The 24,180-nt window shown below is 39.4% G+C and overlaps 1 protein-coding gene across 1 annotated transcript; it reads right to left on the bottom strand.

The window, feature by feature from the left end:
• Positions 1-21,542: 21,542 nt before the first annotated feature.
• On the bottom strand, positions 21,543-23,879 carry LOC132532863 (uncharacterized). The gene is made up of 4 exons (XM_060172245.1): positions 23,745-23,879; positions 22,955-23,234; positions 22,385-22,678; positions 21,543-21,592 (listed from the first exon to the last, which is right to left on the bottom strand). The coding sequence occupies exons 1-4, from the start codon at positions 23,877-23,879 to the stop codon at positions 21,543-21,545; spliced, it is 759 nt and encodes a 252-aa protein (XP_060028228.1).
• Positions 23,880-24,180: the final 301 nt, after the last annotated feature.

The following is a 24,180-nucleotide window of genomic DNA, read 5'->3' as shown; positions in this document are numbered from 1 at the left end:
TAATTTCATTTATCTCAAACCAGTAGGACTACACTTAATGATAAACACACTCAAAAAAAGAGAAAACACAAAATATAGCATTCTGCCCGCTTTATTCAATAATTTAAGAAAAATATTAACTGATGCCCTTACAACATATTTTATGAAAAGGAAGTCTGAACTATTTGGTTTAAATTAATTTATAGTTCATAGGATATTAGCATAATACAGTATAGTATCTATGACATCAATCAACTTCACTTGTGAGATCAGAAATCTGTAATCTTTGCATATGCCACTTTTTTACCCTAATTTTTATTTATTAAATGGAAACACTGACAAAAACCATAGGATAAAATGGGTATAGTTCCACACAGTTTCTACCATCAGAGCTCCGTATCCCATCCTCTCCCCTGATAGCTTTCCTATTCTTTATTCCTCTGGGAGTATCGACCCAGGATCATTATGGGGTGCAGAAGGTGGAAGGTCTGGCTTCTGTAATTGCTTCCCCACTGAATTTGAGTGTTGGCAGGTTGATCCATACTCCCAGCCTGTCTCTCTCTTTCCCTAGTGGGGCAGGGCTCTGAGGAAGTGGGGCTCCAAGACACATTGGTGGGGTCGTTTGCCTAAGAAGTCAGGTTGGCGTCATAGTAAGCATCTGGAAACCTGGTGGCTGAAAAAGTGTTAGCATACAAAGCCTAAGAAGTTGTTGACTAATCATGAACCTAAAGGCTGGAATATTGCAGATAAAGATTTGGCAATCTCCATTTTGGAAATAGCTAGTAGGTCTAGGTTAGATATATTCCAAAGGTCCCATGACTTTACTAGATTTGCTTGAGCCTGACCTCTGATATGCAGGTGGATCCAAATTATAATTATTATCTGAGATGATACTATGGCTGTAAAAAGGGCTAGAAAGCTGGATCAGGGAAGAGAGTAGCTCCCAAAATGGGAAAAATATATAAATATTGTTGACTGTAAACCCCATCAATTTGATCTGGGGCCCATATTCAGCACAGGAGCCTGTGTAACCTCTACCTCCCTGTAGGTCCGAGCTTGCATTCTGTGTGGTCATGAGTAGGAGGAAGACGGTAAGTTCACAAATAATATATATTTTTTCCACCAGGGTTATCACTGGGGCTCACTGCTTGCACTAAGAATTCACAGAGACCATTTTCCCCTTCTTTTTAAAAATTTTCCTTTCTAGTTTTATTATATAGAACAGATAGAAATTGAGAGGCGAGGGGGAAATAGAGAAGGAGAGGAAAGAGAAACACCTAAAAACCTGCTTCACTCCTCATGAAGAGTTTCCTTGCAGACAGGAAGCAGGACCTGAAACCAGGGATCTTCCACTGTTAATCTGTGTGCTTAACCTGTTTTGCCACTGCCTGGCCCTTTACAAATAATATTTATATATTAAAGATACTAATTAGGAACAGAGTGGAAAGAAGGCAAGTTAAATTTTCAGGAGATTTTATAAATTTTAACAACGTTTTTTTTTTTGTTTGTTTGTGTGTGTGTGTATGTGTGTGTCTTGGTTCTTGGTGCCTGCACCATAAATCCACTGCTACTGGCAGCCATTTTTCCACTTTGTTATTGTTATTGTTGTTGTTGGGTAGGACAGACAAAAACTGAGAGAGGAGGGAAAGACAGAGAGGGGGAGAGAAAGATAGACACTTGCAGACCTGCTTCACTGCTTGTGAAGTGACCCACCCCCCTTGCGGGTGGGGAGCCGAAGGCTTAAACCTGGATCCTTACACTGATCCTTGGGCTTCTACTATGTGTGCTTAAAGCAGTTCACTACTGCCCTTGCCTCAAAGTACTGGTTTTAAGATAGTGACTAGTATAAAATGCAGAGAGTAAAATCTGGTAATGCTTTAAACTGCATAAGTAGTAGTATAAAGTTATTATTATGACGTAAAGTTAAAATATGGAATTATGAATATGTTGAAATGCATTTATTACATCAATACTAAGATAACATATATTCGTAATTATTCTACTGATTATTTTAAATGATTATAAATGAATAGTAAGGGAAAACTTAAGATTATTACATTTGGAATAGTAGCAAAGATGTAAACTATAAGTTATAAATAATTATTTTAGATAAATAGCAACAACAAAAGGAAATGAAATGTAAGATGTTCAGGAAATCTTTTGCATTTCAGTGGCCAGAAAGTGCATGTTTAGTATCCAAGTCAAAGTCTGTTAGTTGACAAGTGCCCAGGCTGAAGTATTCTGATGAGATCTGTTAGAACCTAAGTTTATAGAGGTGAGCATGAGTATACAATATGGGTTTCTCTTCAGCTTTTCACAGCTACACAGAGCTTAACTCACACATTGCAGGACTGCTTTTGTTCTGCTTATAGTTATGAACTGATTTGTTTTGTACTTCTTTGTTAGAAAATCCTTGATTTCTTGATAGAACCCCTGAACTATAATACCTGTTCCATTTGGTCTCAGTGTGCATTTTTGTATTTTATCTGATAGCACAATATCTGTTCCTACACCTTTTTTCTGATTTATTGGCTTGGAACTTCTTGTTTTAACCTGCCAGCTTAAGTTTATGTTTATCTTTCTGTCAGATGTGTGATTTCTGGAGACACTAAATAGATGAATCTTGTTCTTTAATCTATCAACATACTTGGAGTCTTTTGAGAGTTGAATTTATTATGTAATTCACATTTAGGTTAATTGTTAATATGTGTTATTAACATCCATTTTGATTTTTTAAAACTTTTTTATATTTATTTATTTTCCTTTTTTTTTTGCCCTTGTTGTCTTTTTCTTGTATCATCATTGTTGGATAGGACAGAGAGAAATGGAGAGAGTAGGGGAAGACAGAGAGGGAGAGAGAAAGACACCTGCAGACCTGCTTCACCACCAGTGAAGTGACGCCCCTGCAGGTGGGGAGCCAGGGGCTTGAACTGGGATCCTTATGAAGGTCCTTGCGCTTCGCACCACATGCGCTTAACCCGCTGTGCTACTGCCTGACTTCCCATTTTGATTTTTGTTTTGAGGTTGCTTTAACTTGGAGATTATTTTTTGAGTTGCTTCTGACTGTCATTGTGTGTGGGTAGGATTCTATTATGATTTTCTAACTGATTTCCCTGGTATTTTTATGATTTTCTGTCCCCTATTTTGTACTGTGATTACCATGAATGTTGTAACCAATTTACTATATCTAAAAAACGAACCAAAGAACCTTTTTTTAATTATCATTATTTTGTTTCGGATACTGACGTTTGGTAGTAATACTGTCCATGTCTTTTCGCCTTTATTATTTTCTTGCTCTGTCCTACTGATGATGTATTCTTAGTTCTGTCCTACTACAGATCACCTTGCTTCATGTGTATTCCTTTGCTTTTTCTGTTCTTGTGGGTCCCTTTTCAGTAATTCTTGCAAGATAAGGTTACTAGTGGCAAATTCCTTTAGCTTTTGTATAATTGGAAAAAACCCTTGTTTCTCTCTCATGTCTGAAGAGTTTTTGTAGGTTATAATATTCATGGCTAGCAATTTTTATCTTTTAGTACTTTGAATATATCATTCCACTTTCTCCTTACATCTAGGATGGATGAGAAATGAAATGGAAACCTTTGTATGTCACATCTTCCTTTCTGTAGAAGCTTGTAACACTTTTTTTCATTGTTCTTGAGTTTTAAAAATAGTTTTACAATGATGTGTCTTGGTGTTGGTCATTTGGGAATGAAAAACTAGGGTGTGCTGACACAGACAGCACAGACAGAGTAGAAGAGAACAGATTGGTAAGTATGAAGTTCTGAGTTTGGCTACTCCATGGCCACACCTCCCGGAAGTCTTGGTATTCATTTTCTAAAATGTTTTTGGCAAGTAATTGTCTCTACCATATTTTTCTGATTCATGTAGAACACTGAGTTGAGGAGACAGTTCTTTTGAAAAAGTTATTTATTTTTATATGGGGAATAAAGGAAGAAAGAAAGAAAGAAAGAGAGGAAAGAAGGAAGAAAGAAAGAATATACAGTATTGCTCCAGCATCTGTACTAGGAGGGATCAAGTCTACAATCTAATGCACAGAGACCCTGTTCTTAGTTCACAGAGCTATATCCGTGGCCACTTGAGGAATTATATCAATCCTGGAAGAGTGCCCTGAAATTACAGCTTAACTATTTCAAGATAAAATTCAAATTATAACAATTTATAAAGCTTAGGCCAAAAATTTCCTATAATACAGATCTGTTAATATTCTAATTTAATAAAATGCTATGTTCCTTCCCTACCCAAGGTAGATAAAGAAAAACTGAGGGAAAATTAGACAAAAATATAGAATAGAGTATATGTATTTCCTAACTTTTAGAAAAAGAAGTGAAAGTCAAAATTAAGCATATTTTAATATCAGTCATTTTTCATATAAATATATTGCCTTAAAATTAGTAAGATTAAAAATAGTGACTTAATGTTGATTTATGAAATTATAACATAAAATTTCAGGGTGTGAATGATACTTTGAAGGGACTGGGCTTTGGTACACCCAGTTAAGCACATACACTGCCATGCACAAAGACCCAGGTTTCAATCCTGACTTCCCCATCTACAGGGGGAAACTTCATGGGTGGTGAAGCAGTACTGCAGGTGTCTCTCTTTCTCTCTCCTCTATTTCCTTCTCCCCTCTCAATTTCTCTTTGTCCCATCAAGTAAAATAAAAAGAAGACAAAGCAACAGATGTTTGTCTCACTTGTCTATGAAACTGTTTTATTCTCTAAGAGTTTAATTGTCAGATACACTGAAGTTATGTCTATAAGAATCTTATAGTAACTGGTAATATGTAATGGGATTTATTTTTTCCCCAGAGTACTGCTCAGCTCTAGTTTATATTGATGTGGAGGGATTGATCCTGGGACTTTGAAGCCTCAGTTATGAGACTCTCTTTACATAACCATTAAGCTGTCTACCCCCCTAGGAACTAGTAAGATGGATATTTATTTACCCAATTAACTATTTAAGACATATGCTATAGATAAAGTCCACAAACGTTATATCTCATGTAAAACAATATAATATGTGAAAAAAAGGAATTTCCAGGGTTTCATTGCTCCAAGGAAATTTTTTCAGATAGCGACTGAGATAGATACATAGATGATGGATAGATGATAGATAGATAGATAGATAGATAGATAGATAGATAGATGATAGATAGATAGATAGGGACACTATTGTGGGGGCTGGGGGAATCAGTGCACCGGTTTAAATGCACATAGTAAAAGCACAAGGACCTACTCAAAGATCCTTGTTTGAGACCCCAGCTCCCCATCTGCAGAAAGGCCGTTCACACGTGGTGAAGCAGGTCTGCAGTTGTCTTTCTCTCCCTCTCTCTACTTTCCCCTCCTCTCTCAATTTATTTCTGTTATATCCTATAAAAAGTGAAAGTGAGAGCGCATGCGAGAGAGACTATTATACTATTGTACCAAATCCTCCTCCACTGTGGTGGCATTCTCATATGGCATACTGGGGTGGGAATCTAAGTTATGCAACTGGCAAAGTTGGCACTCACCTGATGAATCAGCTTGCTGTCCCCAGGAAGAGATAAAGAGAGAAAAGACTAGTCTACCAGTCTAGCACACGTGGTGGTAGAAATCAAACTCAGAACTTCATACTTACCAATCTGTTCTCTTCTACTCTGTCAGAAATTTGTGGAAATTTAGAAGTACACACACACACACACACACACACACACACACATACACACACACACACACACAGAGACATGCATACCCACACACTTATAATATTTATGGAAACAATTAAGAAGATGCATACTTGATATGGTATTTACCATTTTTCTCTTATCATAATAGTACATTATATTTTTATAATTTTAATTTGAGAAGTTTTATGTTATCTATTTTTTTCTGTTAGCTCTTTTATGGTTTTTGCTTTTAGTCTATGGAAATATATTTTCCCTTGGTTGTCTTTCTTACTGCTGTTAGAGTCTGCTTACCAAACATGGTGCTAAAGACTCACTGGAATTGTATTACACGTATTTTTGCCTTGCTTTCTAACTGTTAAAACAGTGATGTAAACCACACAAGAAGTGTTTGATGCCTGTTGATATTCCTCCCCAAGGCTGACACTCCCTACATCAGTTTTCTCATCATTTTATCTCCCAGCACGGCTGCTCTGTGTTTAGGGATTAGTAAACTTTCTTGCAAGGTTATTCTGAAATATGTTATAACACAAAACTCGATATGAACAATACTGCAGTTTGAAATCTAATGTTATCTTGTCAACAGATTGGAACACACATGTTTCTTTCTCTTACGACTCACAATGGGATCAACATTGTTCTTCTGTGTTTTTGTTTAAGTTCTTCTGGAAAAATTAAGCTGGTTGACAATGTAAACCATTGTTTAGAGCAAGAAATATTCAACCATAAAATCCTTCCTTTGAAGTCAAACATAATTTTTTCTTCTTAAATACTGACAACAGAGTTTCACAGTTATCAGAAGCTGCATATTTGCTTTTATGAACCACAAATCAGATCTTTCCATTAGAGTTGTCAGATAAGCACACATCTTTTTTGATGAAACTGTGGCTTTTGTATTTTTGTTAGAAAGCCTCAATGCCAAAACAGGCGCGATTAGGAAAGGTACACTTGCTTTTATTTTCTTTTTATTTTATTTTATTTTATTATTATTTTTTTTTTTGCTTTTATTTTCTTGAAGAAGATAATAAGTATTGGGGCTGGGTAGTGGTGCACCTGGTTGAGAACACGTGTTACATTGCACAAGGATCTGGGTTCAAGCCCCTGGTCTCCACCTGAAGGAGGAAAGCCTTATGAGTGGTGAAGCAGTTTTGTGGGTCTCTCTCTCTCTCTCTTTCTCTCTCTCTCTCTTTCCCTCTCTCTCTCCCCCTCTCCCTCTCCCTCTCTCTCTCTCTCTTTCTTCTCTCTTTCCTCTCCATCTTTCTCTGTCTACCTCCCCCTTCCTCTCAATTTATGGCTGTCTCTATCCAATAAATAAATAAAGATAATAAAAAATTAAAGAAAACAATAGGTATTAACATTTTTTATTTAGTGTTATATATGCTATAATTTCTTTTTTTATTTAAGAAAGTATTAATTAACAAAACCATAGGGTAGGAGGGGTACAATTCCACACAATTCCCACCACCCAATCTCCATATCCCACCCCCTCCCCTGATAGCTTTCCCATTCTCTATCCCTCTGGGAGCATGGACCCAGGGTCATTGTGGGTTGCAGAAGGTGGAAGGTCTGGCTTCTGTAATTGCTTCCCCACTGAACATGGGCGTTGACTGGTCGGTCCATACTCCCAGTCTGTCTCTCTCTTTCCCTAGTAGGGTGGGTCTCTGGGGAAGCGGAGCTCCAGGACACATTGGTGGGGTCTTCAGTCTAGGGAAGCCTGGCCGGCATCCTGATGACATCTGGAACCTGGTGACTGAAAAGAGAGTTAATATACGAAGCCAAACAAATTGCTATAGTTGTGGAATTCAGTTGATACAATACATACGGAACTAAATGTTTTCTCATGGAGAGTACTGAGAAGTAGCTCAATTATCAGTGTAAATTACAAGTTATGTAACTTTTTGAATTTTTCAAAACTTATTTATGAGAAAACTCCTAACCTGAGAAACTTTTTTAAATATTAAATGAGGGAATGTCATATAAATTCATTAACAAAGTTTCAGGCATAGTATGTTTAGATAAAAGTCAAAAATATTACTAGGTGTTGGACTTAGAACATTTATAAATCCTAGGTTTAATGCTTATTATTAATGATTAATTTAGCGTATTTTTCCTCATATATACTAAGTAGTATATTAGAGTTCTAAATAGAAATAAATAAATCATTAAAATTTAATTTAGTAGTAGAAAAAGCAGATATATATTAAATCTTGTTTCTAATGCAAATTAGGACAGTGGCATATAAGAGGAAGAAATAAGGTTGAAGTATTTAAATGAGCAAAACAGAATAAATTACTGAAATTTTAAATCATCCCATCTTGTGCTTGCTTGACTGAAAGATCCATAGGAAAGAACTTTAATCTTCCAGAAGTGTAAACTTGTAAACAAAACAATGTTAAATATTTAATAATATGCTAGGTTATATCTTTAAAGTGTAAATAAACCAGGCAACGGTTATATGAGTGGTTAGTATAGTTTATGTATTCAGCCAAGTGTGCAATTATGCATTAAACTGATCTTCTGGGCTAGAAATATAGCACACACACATAGTGTGCCTTCTTTGCTATTACTCAATTCAGATTATTATTACTCAACCATACCAAACTGGAAGAAGTTTCAGTGTTATGGTATAATTCTTCTGTCTTTCCATCTCTGTCTGAAAGACTCAGCCCAAAGTAGTGAAGTCCCACTGTCAATGTGAAAAAAAAAATCATTCCACCAAATCATTGAGCACTTTTATTTTGAGGTGTATAGTTTCCCCTAACTTATGGGTACACGTGTCCCTTAGACCCTGGTCTATATATAGGTCTATAACTTTGTTAGGGAGTGTGCCATTTGAAATGGAAGTAGGTAGTTTCATGTGTTAGGAAACCAGATTATTTCAGTTGGAAGGCTGACATGTCAGGCTTGGCATCTGTGGATATAGTCTGAAGTGAAATGTGACATGGTAGCACTGGTTGTATTGATCTAGTTGAAGTCAACAGAGGTAGTATCACAGGGGAGGGGAATCAAGAGGAGAAGCATGAAGTAATAATGCAAGCAGTGTCCCAGAGGTTCCAGAACTGGGATAAATACAGATTTTAAAGAGAATGTTGTATTAGAGTTTAAGAAAGCAATAGATAATTATTTTTATTATTGTAAGTTAATTATTATTATTATTATTATACGTTATTTAGGAGGTTAGTTTACTTTTAAAATCCTATGGTTAGGATTTACTGTACCATATATAACTTCACCCTGATTTACCTCATTTATGGCCTTTTTGATAAATACCAGACTACGCCATCATCTGGGGCTCTAGTCAGGGAATCCTTGGATTCCCACATAGATATGATAGGCCTCATCCTCTAATAGATCCTTCTCGCCACCATCACTGATCACTTCCATCAGGATCATAATCATAAGCCCTCTTGTGGGCCTCTCCTGGGTCAGCCTACTCTACCACTCGAAGACTGGTCCTAAAATGAGTGCAGTGAGAATGTTTCCATCAGTGATCATGACTGTGAGCTCAGAGTAACAGGGACTCAGAGGATACACAGTTTCATGTACTAAATATGAATATATATGGGCACTAGGTCAGATCGATGGGGTAAGTAGTTAGTGATATTTATATACTTTCCTTATGTTTGGGAACTACTCTGTACTCTAATTCAGCTTTTCAGCCTTATTCTCAACTCTGACACCATCATCCCTTGGTGTCAGAGTTGAGAATAAGGCTGAAAAGCTTTATTAGTAACTCTGACATCAAAAGGATAAATTTTCCCTCTCTGTTTTCAATTTTGTTCATGATACTTGTGGATAAATTATAATTATATGTTGCTGACAAATAAGTAATGAAAACAGTTGCTGTTTTTAAGTAAACAGCAGTATTTTTAACATTGATCATAGAGAACTTTCGATATGATTCCTGTTCTAGAGCATTACAACTTAGTATTATTCTCAGAATGATGAGTTCTTGCAACTGGTATGCTACATGGTAGGGGTATTTTTGTAAGCGACTTTATAATTTGTGATTTAAAGTACATCTTGGGTCCCTGGTTCATTCCTCAGTGCAAGTTTAAGCCAGAGCTAAGTAGTGCTCTAGAAGATAAATAACAGTTGAGGTACTTACATTTATACTTTTCTTTCTAAGTGGATGCTCAGTACCAGAATCTTTCTTTTGCAATAATATAGTATTTCTAAATATTTCACCAATCTTTTTATTTATATTTTTAGTTAGAGTTTGTGGATCTGTGTAGGTAAACATTACCATGCCGTCAACATTCTGTAATAGTAGGCAGAAATTTATTTTTTAATCTAATACTTTGAAATTGCATTCATGGTTATTAAATAGACTTTGATGCATCTTTTTAAATTTTATTAGTGATTTAATAAGGATTAACAAGATTATAAGATACAGGGACACAACTCCATATAGTTCACACCACCAGAGTTCTGTATACCATCCCCTCCATTGGAAACCCCTCTATTCTTTATCCCTCTGGGAGTATGAACCAAAGATATTTATGGGGTGCAGAAGGTGAAAAGTCTGACTTTTGTAGTTACTTCTCTGCTGGACATAGATGTTGGCAGGTCGATTCATACTCCCAGCCTGTTTCTAGTTTTCCTTAGTGGGGTAGAACTATGGAGAGGTGAGCCTTTGGAACACATTGGTGAGGTTGTCCACCCAGGGAAATTAGGATGGCATCATAGTAGATTCTGCAACTTTGTGCCTGAAAGACAGGAAGGTATAAAGCAGGGCAAATTTTTTAATCAACAGGAATCCAAAGGTAGAAATAGAACGGATGAAATTAAGGGTCTTTGTTTAGGAAGAAGCTAGGAAGTCTATTTTAGGTTTGTTCCACGGCACCCATGACTTTAGTAATTTTTGCCAGAGCCCGATAGTTAGCACAGAGGTGGACTTAAAATATTGCATGGGAAGATGGTATCAGAGTTGAGAATAGGGCTGGAAAGTATGTATCTTAAAGAATGCCATCTAATTATCTTCAGTTCAAAGATAGATGAGGAATATAGTTAAAAATATTTACAATTTATTTTGCTATTTTGGACAAAATCTGACGTGTTAAGTAAAGTCATCTGCAAGTGTGAGTATGTTTAAAGAAAAGGCAGAATGTGGAAAAGAAGTCATGCCATTCATTTTGTAACACTATTTGCAAAAAATGGTGGTCTGTCACTTGGTTTCATTGCCGGTACTTTTGAGTGTGATATGCTTTCATTACAGAAGCAGTTGGGAAATTTCACAGATTGTAGCCATTACACTGATATTGAACAATTTTTCTGTTACAGATAGCTCTCTGTTACAGATAAAGCACTTTGAATAACAAAATCTGTATAGTTTATATTTGGAAAATAACTTTACTGTTTCATCCTATCATAAAAATTGTAGATTACAACCTATTTTATGAAACTATCATGCCTAAGTCTGGAACTCTATTATCTATTATATTTTGTATAAGAAAGTATGGTACAGGGGCTGGGTGGTGGCACAACTGGCTGAGCACACATGGTACAATGTGCAAAGACCTGGGTTTGAGCCCATGGTCCCCACCTGCAAGGGGAAAGCTTTGCAAGTGGTGAAGCAGTGTTGCAGGTGTTTCTCTGTCTCTCCCTTTCTATCTCCCCCCTCCCCTTTCTATTTATGGCTGTCTCTATCCAATAAATAAATATAATAAATTAAATTAAATAATTTAAAAGTAGGAATGTATGGTACAGGGGTGTAGGCAGTGGCACACCCTGTTAAGCTCACATAATACCAAGTGCAAGGACTCTGGTTAGAGCCTCTGCTCCCTATTTGCAGAGGGCTCCCCTCATCACTGGTGAAACAGGTCTGCAGGTGTCTATCTTTCTCTTCCTCTTTCTATCGAATCCCCATTTCTCTCTCAATTTCTATCTGTCCTACCTAATAAAAATTAGAAAAAAAAAGGAAAAAAAATTGCTTCTGGGAGGGGGAAGATTCATAGTGCTGTCTCTGAGCCCCAGTGATAACCTTAGTGGCAACGAAAAGAAAGAGAAAGTACAGCATGTAATGAATATTTTTGAGGCAGTGTTGTACAAGACTACTGCCCCACGGCTGCAATTATACCCTTTCCCTAAGTGTGTGCAAGTAAACCCTTTCATCAGCAAAGTATGGCTCTCCTCAGACTGCATGGTATTTGTCCCACTCCCCTTCTCCCAACCTTTTTCCGATTCTGTTTTCCTAATCTCACACAGGCATAAACTAAGAGCTTCTTTATGTTTGACCACCATCGCTTCCCTTTCTGTTTCTTGAATAGCCTTCAGAGTCAGGTCATTGAGTCTACAAAGACAGTACCAAAGCAGACATGTGATATTATGATGGTGTTTTCATGTATGCATTGTCTGGTTTCTTGTCTAGCAACTAAGTCACTGATCATTTTTAGTTGGTTTGTGATATGTCATGGTCTTCTTTTATTCTTTTGTATATGGTCACCTGATTTTCCCAGCAGCATTATTAAGAAGACTTTGCTTTCTCCATTGAATGTTTTAATCCCTTTTGTCATAGATTAAGTGTTCATAAATGAGAGGAATTACTTTGGGGCTCTAAATTCTATTTCATTTGTCTGCCTATTTTTGATCCAGCATTACACAGTTTTGCTTACTATTGTCCTGTAATGTAATTTTAAGTCACAGAGTATGATGTCCTTTATTCTGTATATTTTTATCAGGATTGCTTAGGGTCTGCACTAAGTCTGAAATACATTTTAGAATTCCCAAGTGTTGGAGAATTTGTCAGTGTGGAAGAATACACATATTTGTGTGACTAGGAGGTGACACAGAGGTGGAAATGTGGGCTTAAAAGAATGAGATCCCAAGTTTGACTCCCTACCACCACCTTCTCAGAAAATAGATACAAATAGTTCTTTTAAAATGCTCACACATTTGATATCTACAGTGAAAATTTAAAGTGCAAGAGTGAGGAGAAAATACCATTTTTCCTACACTAGCTTAATACATTCATTTTATCTTTTACATATTTAAAATATATATTTGTTTTTATGACAGGCACAACTGAAACAAGAATACCGCTCAACTCTGGCTTCTGGTGGTGCTGAGATAGGACCTGGGACCTGTGGGGTTTCCATCATGCATTTCCTATGACCTAATGCATTGAGCTCTCTCCCTGGACCTCCATTCCGGCTTAGAACTGGAAAACTATCCAAGGGGGCTATCTAAATAAACTGTGTTTGGGTCCATATCATGAAAACCTTCTTCTCTCTCTCTCTCTCTCTCTCTCTCTCTCTCTCTCTCTCTCTCTCTCTTTCCCTCCCTCCCTCTCTTTAGCTAGAGCACTGATCAGCTCTGGCTTATGGTGGTGCAGAGGACTGAACCTAGGACTTCAGAGTCTGTCATGAGAGCCTCTTTGCATAACCATTATGCTTTATACCCCTAAATCTCTCTCTGTCTCTTCCTCTCTCTCCCTCTCTCTCTCTCTTTTATCACAAGCCTGCAATGCTCACTCATAGAACTTCTTATAATAACTTCTAAACTGTTTCCTATTTATTATTAATGGTTATTTGTGGTAGGAATATGACTTTTTTAAAAGTAAACCCAGAAGAACTCAAAAAATGGATGTCTAGTTTGTTTAGGAATTAAGCAATATAACCCAGAAGTCATCTTACCAGATATACTGGGGATATAAAATTTCTCATAAAAATCTCTTAAAACTCTAAGATTATACACGATAATCGAGATATATATGACAAGAAAGGTGTAGGAAGAAACATGTAATTAATTTATCCTCCCCAAAGGTTTCACTTTCATTTCTTAATGTCAGAGCATATGAACAGGAATTTTTAACACAGGGTAGAGAAAATTTCATTTTAATTCTCCATACACTATAACCCTGTTAGATTTTCAGAAAAGTGTTACACCATCTAAATTAGCATTTAAGTTTGTTTTCTCCTGTGAACATAATTACAGGACTTGAGTGAAATAGGATAGCACAGATTAGTACGGAGTAATCTGAAAGGAGTAGAGAATGGATTAAACCATGTCACTTTATTGTCTCTAACATTAATGGGTAGGACTCATCCTTCCTTCACAGTTTAGCTATCTCTACTCTAGATTAGCCTATACTAATTTCTCCAAACAACTTAGCATGATTATACTGAGATGTATAGGCTTTTCTTACTTTTCTTACATCATTCTTCTATGTATCAGTTTCTTATTGATAGGATGGGGGGGTTCAGATCCATCATGCATATGTAATAGGCTTCCTACCAGATATGTAATAAGTTCAGGGAATTTTTTTTGAATTTTTATTTAATTGTTATTGAATAAACATAGAGAGAAGCTGTGAGGGCAGGAGGAGATAGGGAGGGAGAGAGACAGTGATAAAACTGCATGCAGCCCTGCAGGTGGGGACCAGGGGTTTGAACCTGGATCCTCTCACACTGTAATGTGAGCACTTAACCAGTGAGCCACCACCTGGCCCCAAGGAAATTTTTCTAATTACCAGGAAAAAGACCTTTATATTTTCCAGGCAATACACCACATATCCATGCTGCATAATTAAAATTTTGTATCTTACAAAATATGAGTATAAGTAATTTTTTGAACAGGCAAAAGTCTACCCCTTGGCACTCACTTCTTTCTTAAACTATAAATCAAGAGTCACTGTAATACACATTGAAAAGCAATCCAAAGGAAAAAAAGTTACCTAAGACCAGGAGGAATACCAAAGGAGACCACCTGGGACCAAAAGGAGACAGGACTGGAATGACTACAGGAACCCATCAGGTCACTGGTGAGTGCAAACACATGTGGCTGGTGAAGAGAGGAGCCTAGGGAGAGTTTAAGTGGCTGGTAACAGTCCTGCAGTTTGTCAGTTGAGACACCACCTCCAGTCTGTTCCAACAACAAGGGGACAGCTGAGGGGAGGAGAGGACTCCCCGGCGACTCACCAGGTGCAACTCTGGGTCTCCATTGCTACTGCCCTCAGAGTCTGGAGTGGTAGCAGGGAGGGACACCAAGGGACAGAGAACTAGCCAGGAAACTCAGGAGAAGACCTATACCTCTGTGGCATAGCTGTGGGGCTGTGATAGTCTCTTTGCATAACCACTAGAGTATCTCTGCCACACCCTGCTTTATCTCTTGGTCAGGAGTCAGTGATTAAGCTAAGAAGCCTATATGTAGTTTAAAAGCCCTTAGGCTCCCATAGCCTACTGGGAAGAAAAATAAAAAGAGGCTTTTAAACCACTGAGCTCCAACTCAGGGATGAAAATACTATTGAAATAACTGTTAACTTCCTCCACTATGAACCATTTAATTACCTTACTTAGACACAAGTCAATCCAGGCAAGAGTGATCAGTAATTTGAAAAGTACTGAGAAGGGGAACTCATAATATAATATAAAAAGTGGTTAAACCAACAAGAAGAAATAATGGAGAAACAAACCAGGACAAGAGTCCAGCTAAAAGCCCCCCCCCCCAAAAGGGTGAAGTACAAAATAAGGAGTTCAACATCCAAACACTAGCTAAGGAAATAATCACAAGAGTGAGTAACGAGTTTGAAATAATTGTAATCAGAAATACAGAAACAACAAATGAGACTCTGGAAGAAAACACTAATTATCTCAAGGTTATTAGAGAGCTGAAAGCTGAAATAGCTATTTCAGCTAAGAACACAACTAGCTGAACAAGCTAAAACAGTATCAGAACAGGGAAACAAAATAGATGAACTCTAGAAAACAGTAGAGGGTAAAGAGAATAGAATCAATGAGGCTGAAGACAGAATTAGCAAGATTAAGGATGAATTAGAGACAACTAAAAAAGAAGTAAGAGATCTCAAAAAGAGACTAAGAGATGGTGAAAACAACAACAGAGTCCTATGGGATGACTTCAAAAGAAACAATATACGCATTATTGGCTTAACAGAGGAAGAAAGAGAGGGAGAGGAAGAAAGCATCCTTCAGGCCATAATAGCTGAAAACTTCCCTAGTCTAGACAACATCAAATACATAAATATTCAAGAAGCCCAGAGGGTCCCAAACAAAATTAACCCAGACCTAAAGACACCAAGACACATCATACTTACAATGGAAAGGAACAAGGATAAAGAAAGGATCCTGAAGGCTGCAAGAGAAAAACAAAAAGTCACCTACAGAGGAAAACCCATAAGATTAGCAGCAGACTTCTCCACACAAACACTACAGGCCAGAAGAGAATGGCAAGATATCTATCGAGTGCTCAATGAGAAAGGCTTTCAACCAAGATTACTATATCCTGCTAGACTGTTATTCAGACTAGATGGAGGCATCAAAACCTTCTCAGACAAGCAACAGTTGAAGGAATCAACCATCACCAAGTCTGCCCTGAAAGAAGTTCTGAAAGGTCTTCTTATAAACAGTCAGAAGATCATAAATAGGCCATATATCAGAACACTCTAAAACTCTATAAGAATGGCGTTAAAATATCTTCAATCTTTGATATCAATAAATGTCAATGGCCTGAATTCACCTATTAAAAGACACAGAGTGGGAATATGGATCAGAAAATACAACCCAACAATATTCTATCTACAGGAAACCCACCTAATTCAACAAGACAAACACAGACCCAAAGTGAAAGAATGGAAAACTATCATACAAGCCAATGGCCCATAAAAAAGGGCAGGAACAGCTGTTCTCCTATCTGACACGATAGACTTTAAAATAGATAAGATTAAAAAAGATAGGAATGGACACTACTTAATGCTCAGAGGATCAGTCAATCAAGAGGACTTAACAATTATTAACATCTATGCACCCAATGAGAAGCCATCTAAATACATCAAACATCTACTGAAAGAAATACAGCAATATAGTAACAACAATACAGTCATAGTAGGGGACTTCAACACCCCACTTTCTCAATTTGACAGATCATCCAGGCAGAAAATCAATAAAGACATAAGGAAGCTAAATGAAGAGACAGATAAACTAGAACTATTGGACATTTTCAGAGTCATTCATCCCAAGAAATTGGAATACACATTATACTCAATTCCACATGGGTCATTCTCAAGGATAGACCATATGTTAGGCTACAAAGACAGCATCAGCAAATTCAAGAGCATTGAAATCATCCCAAGCATCTTCCCAGACCACAGTGGAATGAAACTAACACTTAACAATCAACAAAAGATTAGTAATAGTCCCAAAATGTGGAAGCTCAACAGTACACTTCTTAACAACTTCTGGGTCAAAGGAAGAAATCAAAATGTTTCGAGAGTTCAATGAAAATGAAGACACAAGCTATCAAAATATCTGAACAGCTAAGGCAGTACTGAGTACAGCTAAGGCAGTACTGAGAGGGAAGTTCATAGCTATACAAGCACACATTAGGAAACAAGAAAAAGTACAAATAAACAGCCTGATTGCACATCTTAAAGACCTAGAAGAAGAAGAACAAATGAACCCTAAAGCAACCAGAAGGACAGAAATCACTAAACTTGGGGCAGAAATAAATAACATTGAGAATAAGAAAACCATACAAAAGATCAACAAAAGTAAACGTTGGTTCTTCGAAAGAGTGAACAAAATCGACAAACCTTTATCCAGACTCACAAAACCAAAAAAGGGAGAAGACCCAAATAAATTGGATAGTAAATGAAAGAGGAGATATCACAACACACACTGCAATAATTCAACATATCATGTGAGGCTTATTATATGACACCAAGCTAGAGAACCTGGAAAAAATGGACGATTTCCTAGATACCTACCAACTTCCAAAACTAAGTAAAGAGGAAGTGGATAACATGAACAGGCCCATCACATCTAATGAAATTGAAACAGTTATTAAAAATCTCCCTAAAATGAAAGTCCTGGACCAGACGGTTTTACAAATGAATTCTATAAAACCTTCAAAGAAGAACTAACACCTCTACTTTTAAAAATCTTCCAGAAGATTGAAGACACTGGAATACTCCCTGCCTGCTTCTGTAAAGCCGACATCACTTTGATACCAAAAGCAGACACGGCCACAACCAAAAAAGAAAACTACAGACCAATATCTATGATGAACATAGATGCTAAAATATTGAACAAAATTCTAGCCAACCAGATACAGCAGTATATTAAAAAGATTGTTCATCATAACCAAGGGGAGTTTATCCCAGGCATGCAAGGTTGGTTTGATATGCATAAATCAATCAATGTGATCTACCACATCAACAAAAGTAAGACCAAAAACCACATGGTCATATCAATAGATGCAGAGAAAGCCTTTGACAAAACCCAACATCCCTTTATGATCAAACACTACAAAAAATGGGAATAGATGGAAAGTTCCTGAAGATAGTGGAGTCAACATATAGCAGACCTACAGCCAACATCATACTCAATGGTGAAAAACTGGAAGCATTTCCAGTCAGACCAGGTACTAGACAGGGCTGCCCACTGTCACCATTACTATTCAACATAGTGTTGGAAGATCTTGCCATAGCAATCAGGCAGGAGCAAGGAACTAAAGGGATACAGATGGGAAGAGAAGAAGTCAAACTCTCCCTATTTGCAGATGACATGCTAGTATACACAGAATCCAGCAAGAAGCTTTTGGAAATCATCAGGCAATACAGTAAGGTGTCAGGCTACAAAATTAACATTCAAAAATCAGTGGCATTCCTCTATGCAAACACTAAGCTAGAAGAAATTGAAATCCAGAAATCAATTCCTTTTACTATAGCAATAAAAACAATAAAATATCCAGGAGTAAACCTAACCAAAGAAGTTCAAGACTTGTATACTGAAAATTATGAGTCACTACTCAAGGAAACTGAAAAAGACACAAAGAAGTGGAAAGATATTCCATGTTCATGGGTTGGTAGAATTAACATCATCAAAATGAATATACTACCCAGAGCCATCTACAAATTTAATGCGATCCCCATCAAGATCCCAAGCACATGTTTTAGAAGAATAGAACAAATGCTACAAATGTTTATCTGGAACCAGAAGACCTAGAATTGCCAAAACAATCTTGAAAAAAGAACAGAACCGGAGGCATCACACTCCCAGATCTAAAATTGTATTATAGGGCCATTGTCATCAAAACTGCTTCATACTGGAACATGAATAGACACACTGATAAGTGGAATAGAATTGAGAGCCCAGAAGTGAGCCCCCACACCTGTGTACATCTAATCTTTGACAAAGGGGTGCAGACTATTAAATGGGGAAACCAGAGTCTCTTCAACAAATGGCATTGGAAACAATGGGTTGAAACATGAAGAAGAATGAAACTGAACCACTGTATTTCACCAAATACAAAAGTAAATTCCAAGTGGATCAAGGACTTGGATGTTAGACCACAAACTATCAGATACTTGGAGGAAAATATTGGCAGGACTCTTTCCCGCATACATTTTAAAGACATCTTCAATGAAATGAATCCAATTACAAAGAAGACTAAGGCAAGTAGAAACCTATGGGGACTACATCAGATTCGAAAGCTTCTTCACAGCAAAAGGAACCACTACCCAAACCAAGAGACCCCTCACAGAATAGGAGAAGATCTTTACATGCCATACGTCAGAAAAGAGTTAAATAACCAAAATATATAAAGAGCTTACCAAACTCAACAACAAGACAACAAATAACCCCATCCAAAAATTGGGGGAGGACATGGACAGAATATTCACAGCAGAGATCCAAAAGGCCAAGAAACACATGAAAAAATGCTCCATGTCTCTGATTGTCAGAGAAATGCAAATAAAGACAACAATGAGATACCATTTCACTCCTGTGAGAATGTAATACATCAGAAAAGGTAACAGCAGCAAATGCTGGAGAGGGTGTGGGGTCAAAGGAACCCTTGTACACTGCTGGTGGGAATGTCAATTGGTCCAACCTCTGTGGAGAACAGTCTGGAGAACTCTCAGAAGGCTAGAAATGGACCTACCCTATGATCCTGCAATTCCTCTCATGGGGATATATCCTAAGGAACACAACATATCCATCCAAAAAGATCTGTGTACACATATGTTCTTGGCAGCACAATTTGTAATAGCCAAAACTTGGAAGCAACCCAGGTGTCCAACAACAGATGAGTGGCTGAGCAAGTTGTGGTATGTATACACAATGGAATACTACTAAGCTGTTCAAAATGGTGACTTCACCGTTTTCAACCGATCTTGGATGAACCTTGAAAAAATCATGTTGAGTGAAGTAAGTCAGAAACAGAAGAATGAGTATGGGATGATCTCACTCTCAGGCAGAAGTTGAAAAACAAGATCAGAAAAGAAAACAGAAGTAGAACCTGAATGGAATTAGCATGTATCACCAAAGTAAAAGACTCTGAGGTGGGGGTAGGTGGGTGGGGAGAATACAGGTCCAACAAGGATTCAGAGGACTTAGTGGGGGTTGTATTGTTATATGGGAATCTGGGGAATGTTATGCATGTACAAACTATTGTACTTACTGTTGACTGTAAAACATCAATTCCCCAGTAATAAAAAAATAGTACTAAAAACAACAACAACAAAAAAAGCACAGACTAGGATCAGGCTGCTCTCTTTGGCTGCTGCTTCTCCTGGTCAGAAGCATCCTGGTAGAGGTGCTTCAGGTAACTGCCATGGCTGCTTCTCCTGGGAACTGAACACATGTGACTCAGCTAGCCAGTAAACTTTTAGACTCCTCAACAACCATGAGCTATCTGTACTTCAGCTGATAATTGTTTATCTTATGGAACTAAATTTGTGATAATTATACTCAGACTTCTTGGACCTAGCATATTATTAACCGCTGATGATAATTGCTTATTTTGCCTTTTACCCATTTCACCCTAATAAAATCTTGTATTGTTTAAACCTGGTCCCAGCACCCCACTGTGAGTCTTTTTATGTGCCACAGCTCCCCAAACTCCTTCTTAAAAAATATTTATTTATTCCCTTCTGTTGCCCTTAATATTTTTTTTTTGTTGTTTTTGATGTTGTCATTGTTGGATAGGACAGAGAGAAATGGAGAGAGGGGGGGAAGACAGAGAGGGAAGAGAAAGACAGACACCTGCAGACCTGCTTCACCAATTGTGGAGCAACTCCCCTACAGGTGGAGAGCTGGGGGCTCCTCAGGATGGTCTTGCACTTTGCACCACCTGCACTTAACCCACTGCACTACCGCCTGACTCCCCACAAACTCCTCTGTAAGTTAAAGTTTCAGCAAACCAAATTGCTACTTAGCTCTGGCAGAAGGTTGTACCAAACTGAACCTTGGCCTCTGGAGTCTCAGGCATGCAGCTTGGTGTAGTAAAAGGTGGAGTCATCTCCCTGGCCCAGCAGTTTTTCTGCATAAGTGGTCTTCATACCAAAGATTTGATATATTCTTTTTAATATTTTTAATTTTTTATTTTGGATAGATACAGATTAATTGGTTGGGAAGGAAGAGCTAGTGAAGCTTCCTCTCTGCAGGCAGGAACTGGGGGCTTAAACCTGGGTCCTTGCATTCTATAATGCTTGTGCTCAGGTAGGTGTGTCACCACCCAGAACCAACACTTCAATATATTTTTTTTTTCTCCAGGGTTATCACTGGGGCTCAGTGCCTGCACTACTAATCCACTACTCCTGGAGGCTATTTTTTCCCCTTGTTGTTTATCATTGTTGTGGTTATTATTATTGTTGTCATTGCTGTTGAATAGGACAGAGAGAAATCGAGAGAAGAGGGCAAGACAGAGGGGAAAAATAGACACCTGCAGACCTGCTTCACCGCCTGTGAAGCGACCCTCCTGCAGGTGAGGAGCCAGGGCTTGAACCAGGATCTTTACACGGGTCCTTGTGCTTTGCACAGCATGCGCTTAACCCTCTGCACTACTGCCTGACCCCCACCATGAAATTTTATGTTAGACACCGCTGCCAGTCTCGAACATACTGCTGCCTTCATCACTAACATGACTAATCAGTGTCTATGAATGATCCAAGAATCTCATTGTCATATTCTGACACTGAATCAGGACTCAGGGTGTTCATAGAGCGAAGACATGAATGTATCAGATGGGAGGTGCTCTGTCTTCCCACTCATCCTTCCTGCAAATCTCCCTGGGTTTAACTACTCTCGTAACTACTGTGAGTATTATTTATTTAGGCTGTCTTTTATCTGAAATACATAGAACTATGTAATATGGTTCCCTTCTAGGTCTGACTTATTTTGTTCTGCTCTGTCGGACATGTATCTAAGTCAGATTCACCTACTTTGGTTCTTTCTCATTGTGAATAGCGTCCTACTGTATTCATAAACCACAACACTGACTCCTTCCACCATTGGTGGATAATTGGGTTGTCCCAACTATTGCACACAGCCTTGTGTCGGCGACATGTTACATGAAGCGCCAGCCCCGAGCCACCCCCCAGACAACCATTCTTCAGGCAGCAGCCTCATTGGGGGCTCCTGCTCTGGCAAAGCCATAGAGCCAGTCTCAGAAGTGACGGCCTGTCATCACAGGTGACCTGAATCAGGAGCTCTTGAACCCGTTCTACCCAGCAGCTTTCAAAGGACCTAACTCGGTGATTAAAGCAGCTGAAGTCCTTTCTTTCTCCTTCCCAAACCCTGAATGGTTGGGTCCCTGATTTCAGAACTTCAGCTGTGCCTTTGTATAGGCAGACCGGCACCATCAACGGACAACATGCTCCACTGCACAAAACTTTATTATAAGAGGCACTGTTTCCTAAGAATACTTAACAAAGTAGAGGAATAAGAAATACTTAAAAAAATAAATGATTAAACATTAAATACTTACAAATGTAAAGTAAAATGAATGTTATAACACAGTAAACAAAGAAAAATATTAACTTATGGCGCATGGAGGGCAAGTTAAACTTCTGGCCAGGAACAACTGCAAGCTGTGCCACCTCAGATTCCATTGAGGTCCTGGCGCATAGGCTCAGAAGCCACAATTGCCATGGGATGACGCGTGGTCGGGCCTGCAGACTGGCGGGCTGTGCAGGAGGCAGAGTAGAGGGCAGCGGCCCTTCTGCTGCTCTGGCCATTTCAGCTGTGCCTTCAGGTTGCGGTGAGCTCTGTGGGGCTGGAGCTGGAGCTGGAGCTGGAGATGGATATGTCATTGAAGGAGCAGGAGAGTCAAGCCCTGGCTCCCAGTTCCCATGTGCTGTCTACACCTAGACCCTAGTGCAGGCCTTGTGGGGGGCCAGCCCTGCCCCCCGGGACACTTCCCTTGCTGCCCTCCATGAGGGGTGAGGACAGCCATCTCCTGCTGCAGCCCCAGCCTCTGGGGGCGAGGGTTTTGAGGGTATTCCTTTGAGACCCAGGGCATCCCCCCACAACCCCCCAGGCCTGCCTGGAGTCTCACCGGTGTGCTCTGCAGGCCGTGGGCTCTGGGGAGGCCTGTGCAGGACAATGTCCCCATGCAGGTGGTTCCCGCTGACCACCAGGCGCACCCGGTGGCCCTTGCGGTTGCAGCAACCCGCGGCCTGGGCAGGAAGGCCTCCTCGGTATCGCTCCTCAGACACGAGCAGGTATGGGGCATCACTGCACACGTTCTGCGCCTCCTGCTGCTCCTCTATCTCCTCGCAAAGTGGCGGCTCCCCCTCGATCACATCAGTCGTCTCTGTGCAATACTGCTGCGGCTTCTGTAGGGACAGTGCACAGGGCCAGGGTCAGAGCCTCCCATCGCCAAGCCCCCAACTCTGTTCCTGGCCAGCACTGATCCACAGGACAGGGACAGACCTCCAGGGGAGAGACACCCCCAAGACAGGGTCAAACCTCCATGCAGACAGAAACCCCTCACCTCCATAGCACAGAAACAATCCTGCAAGGAGGATAGTCCCCTAGGACAGGGACACCCCTCCATGGGGACAGAACCCCAAGACAGGGACACCTCTCCAGTCTGCCAGACAGCCCTGATCTGAAGGTTAATCATTGTCCCTCCTTCCTGCAAGGACAAGCCTTCGCCATTGTTCACACAGAGACTTACACACACACACTCACACACATACACACACTCACTCACTCACTCACTCACTCAAAGGAGTGTGTGTGTGTGTGTGTGTGTGTGTGTGTGTGTGTGTTCGTGCGTGTGTGTGGACAGGTCTGACCAGCCTCACCCTGTGCTGACCATGGACACCCCCAGCCCTGGTTACCTCAAGCTGACAGCAGCTACCCAGGCACAGCTTCCACAGGCAGTTCCTCACCCGGAAGCACAGTGCAGACACTCTGCCTGGGAAGCAGGCTTTGCTCTGCTTGTGTCTTGAGCGGCGCTTCGCACGGGAGGGCATCTTTCCTCACAGCTCTGACACCAAATGTCTAGAGAGGGTCTGTGTGTGGATAGAATGTGGTTTCCAGGGAACCAGGGTTCCAAGTCTGTTGGGGTCCAGCCTGAGGTTGTGAGGTCACTTCCTGGGTGCCCTGCCCTGGGTTCCCCCTCAGAGAAGAAACCCCCGCCCCCTCTGTGTATGTGTGTACCTGAAAAAGTCACACTGGAATATGAAGCAATGACCAAAATATTAATATAATATAAAGACCTCCCAGAACCAGTGTGGACTGATGATGGCTCACACACCACCACTACCACCACTG

This window comes from Erinaceus europaeus, chromosome 14, assembly GCF_950295315.1.
Source record: "Erinaceus europaeus chromosome 14, mEriEur2.1, whole genome shotgun sequence".
Taxonomy (NCBI): domain Eukaryota; kingdom Metazoa; phylum Chordata; class Mammalia; order Eulipotyphla; family Erinaceidae; genus Erinaceus; species Erinaceus europaeus.
Note: the sequence above shows the minus strand (reverse complement) of the source record. Positions and strands in the feature narration are given on the sequence as shown.

Bases quoted from the DNA above. Each gene is read 5' to 3' on its own strand.
- LOC132532863 (XM_060172245.1), bottom strand. From the start codon at position 23,879: ATGCCCTCCCGTGCGAAGCGCCGCTCAAGACACAAGCAGAGCAAAGCC. The intron at 23,235-23,744 runs GTAACCAGGGCT...CTGTCCCTACAG, and splicing joins GTAGCTGCTGTCAGCTTGAG to AAGCCGCAGCAGTATTGCAC. The intron at 22,679-22,954 runs GTGAGACTCCAG...CTCCAGCTCCAG, and splicing joins ACGGCCTGCAGAGCACACCG to CTCCAGCCCCACAGAGCTCA.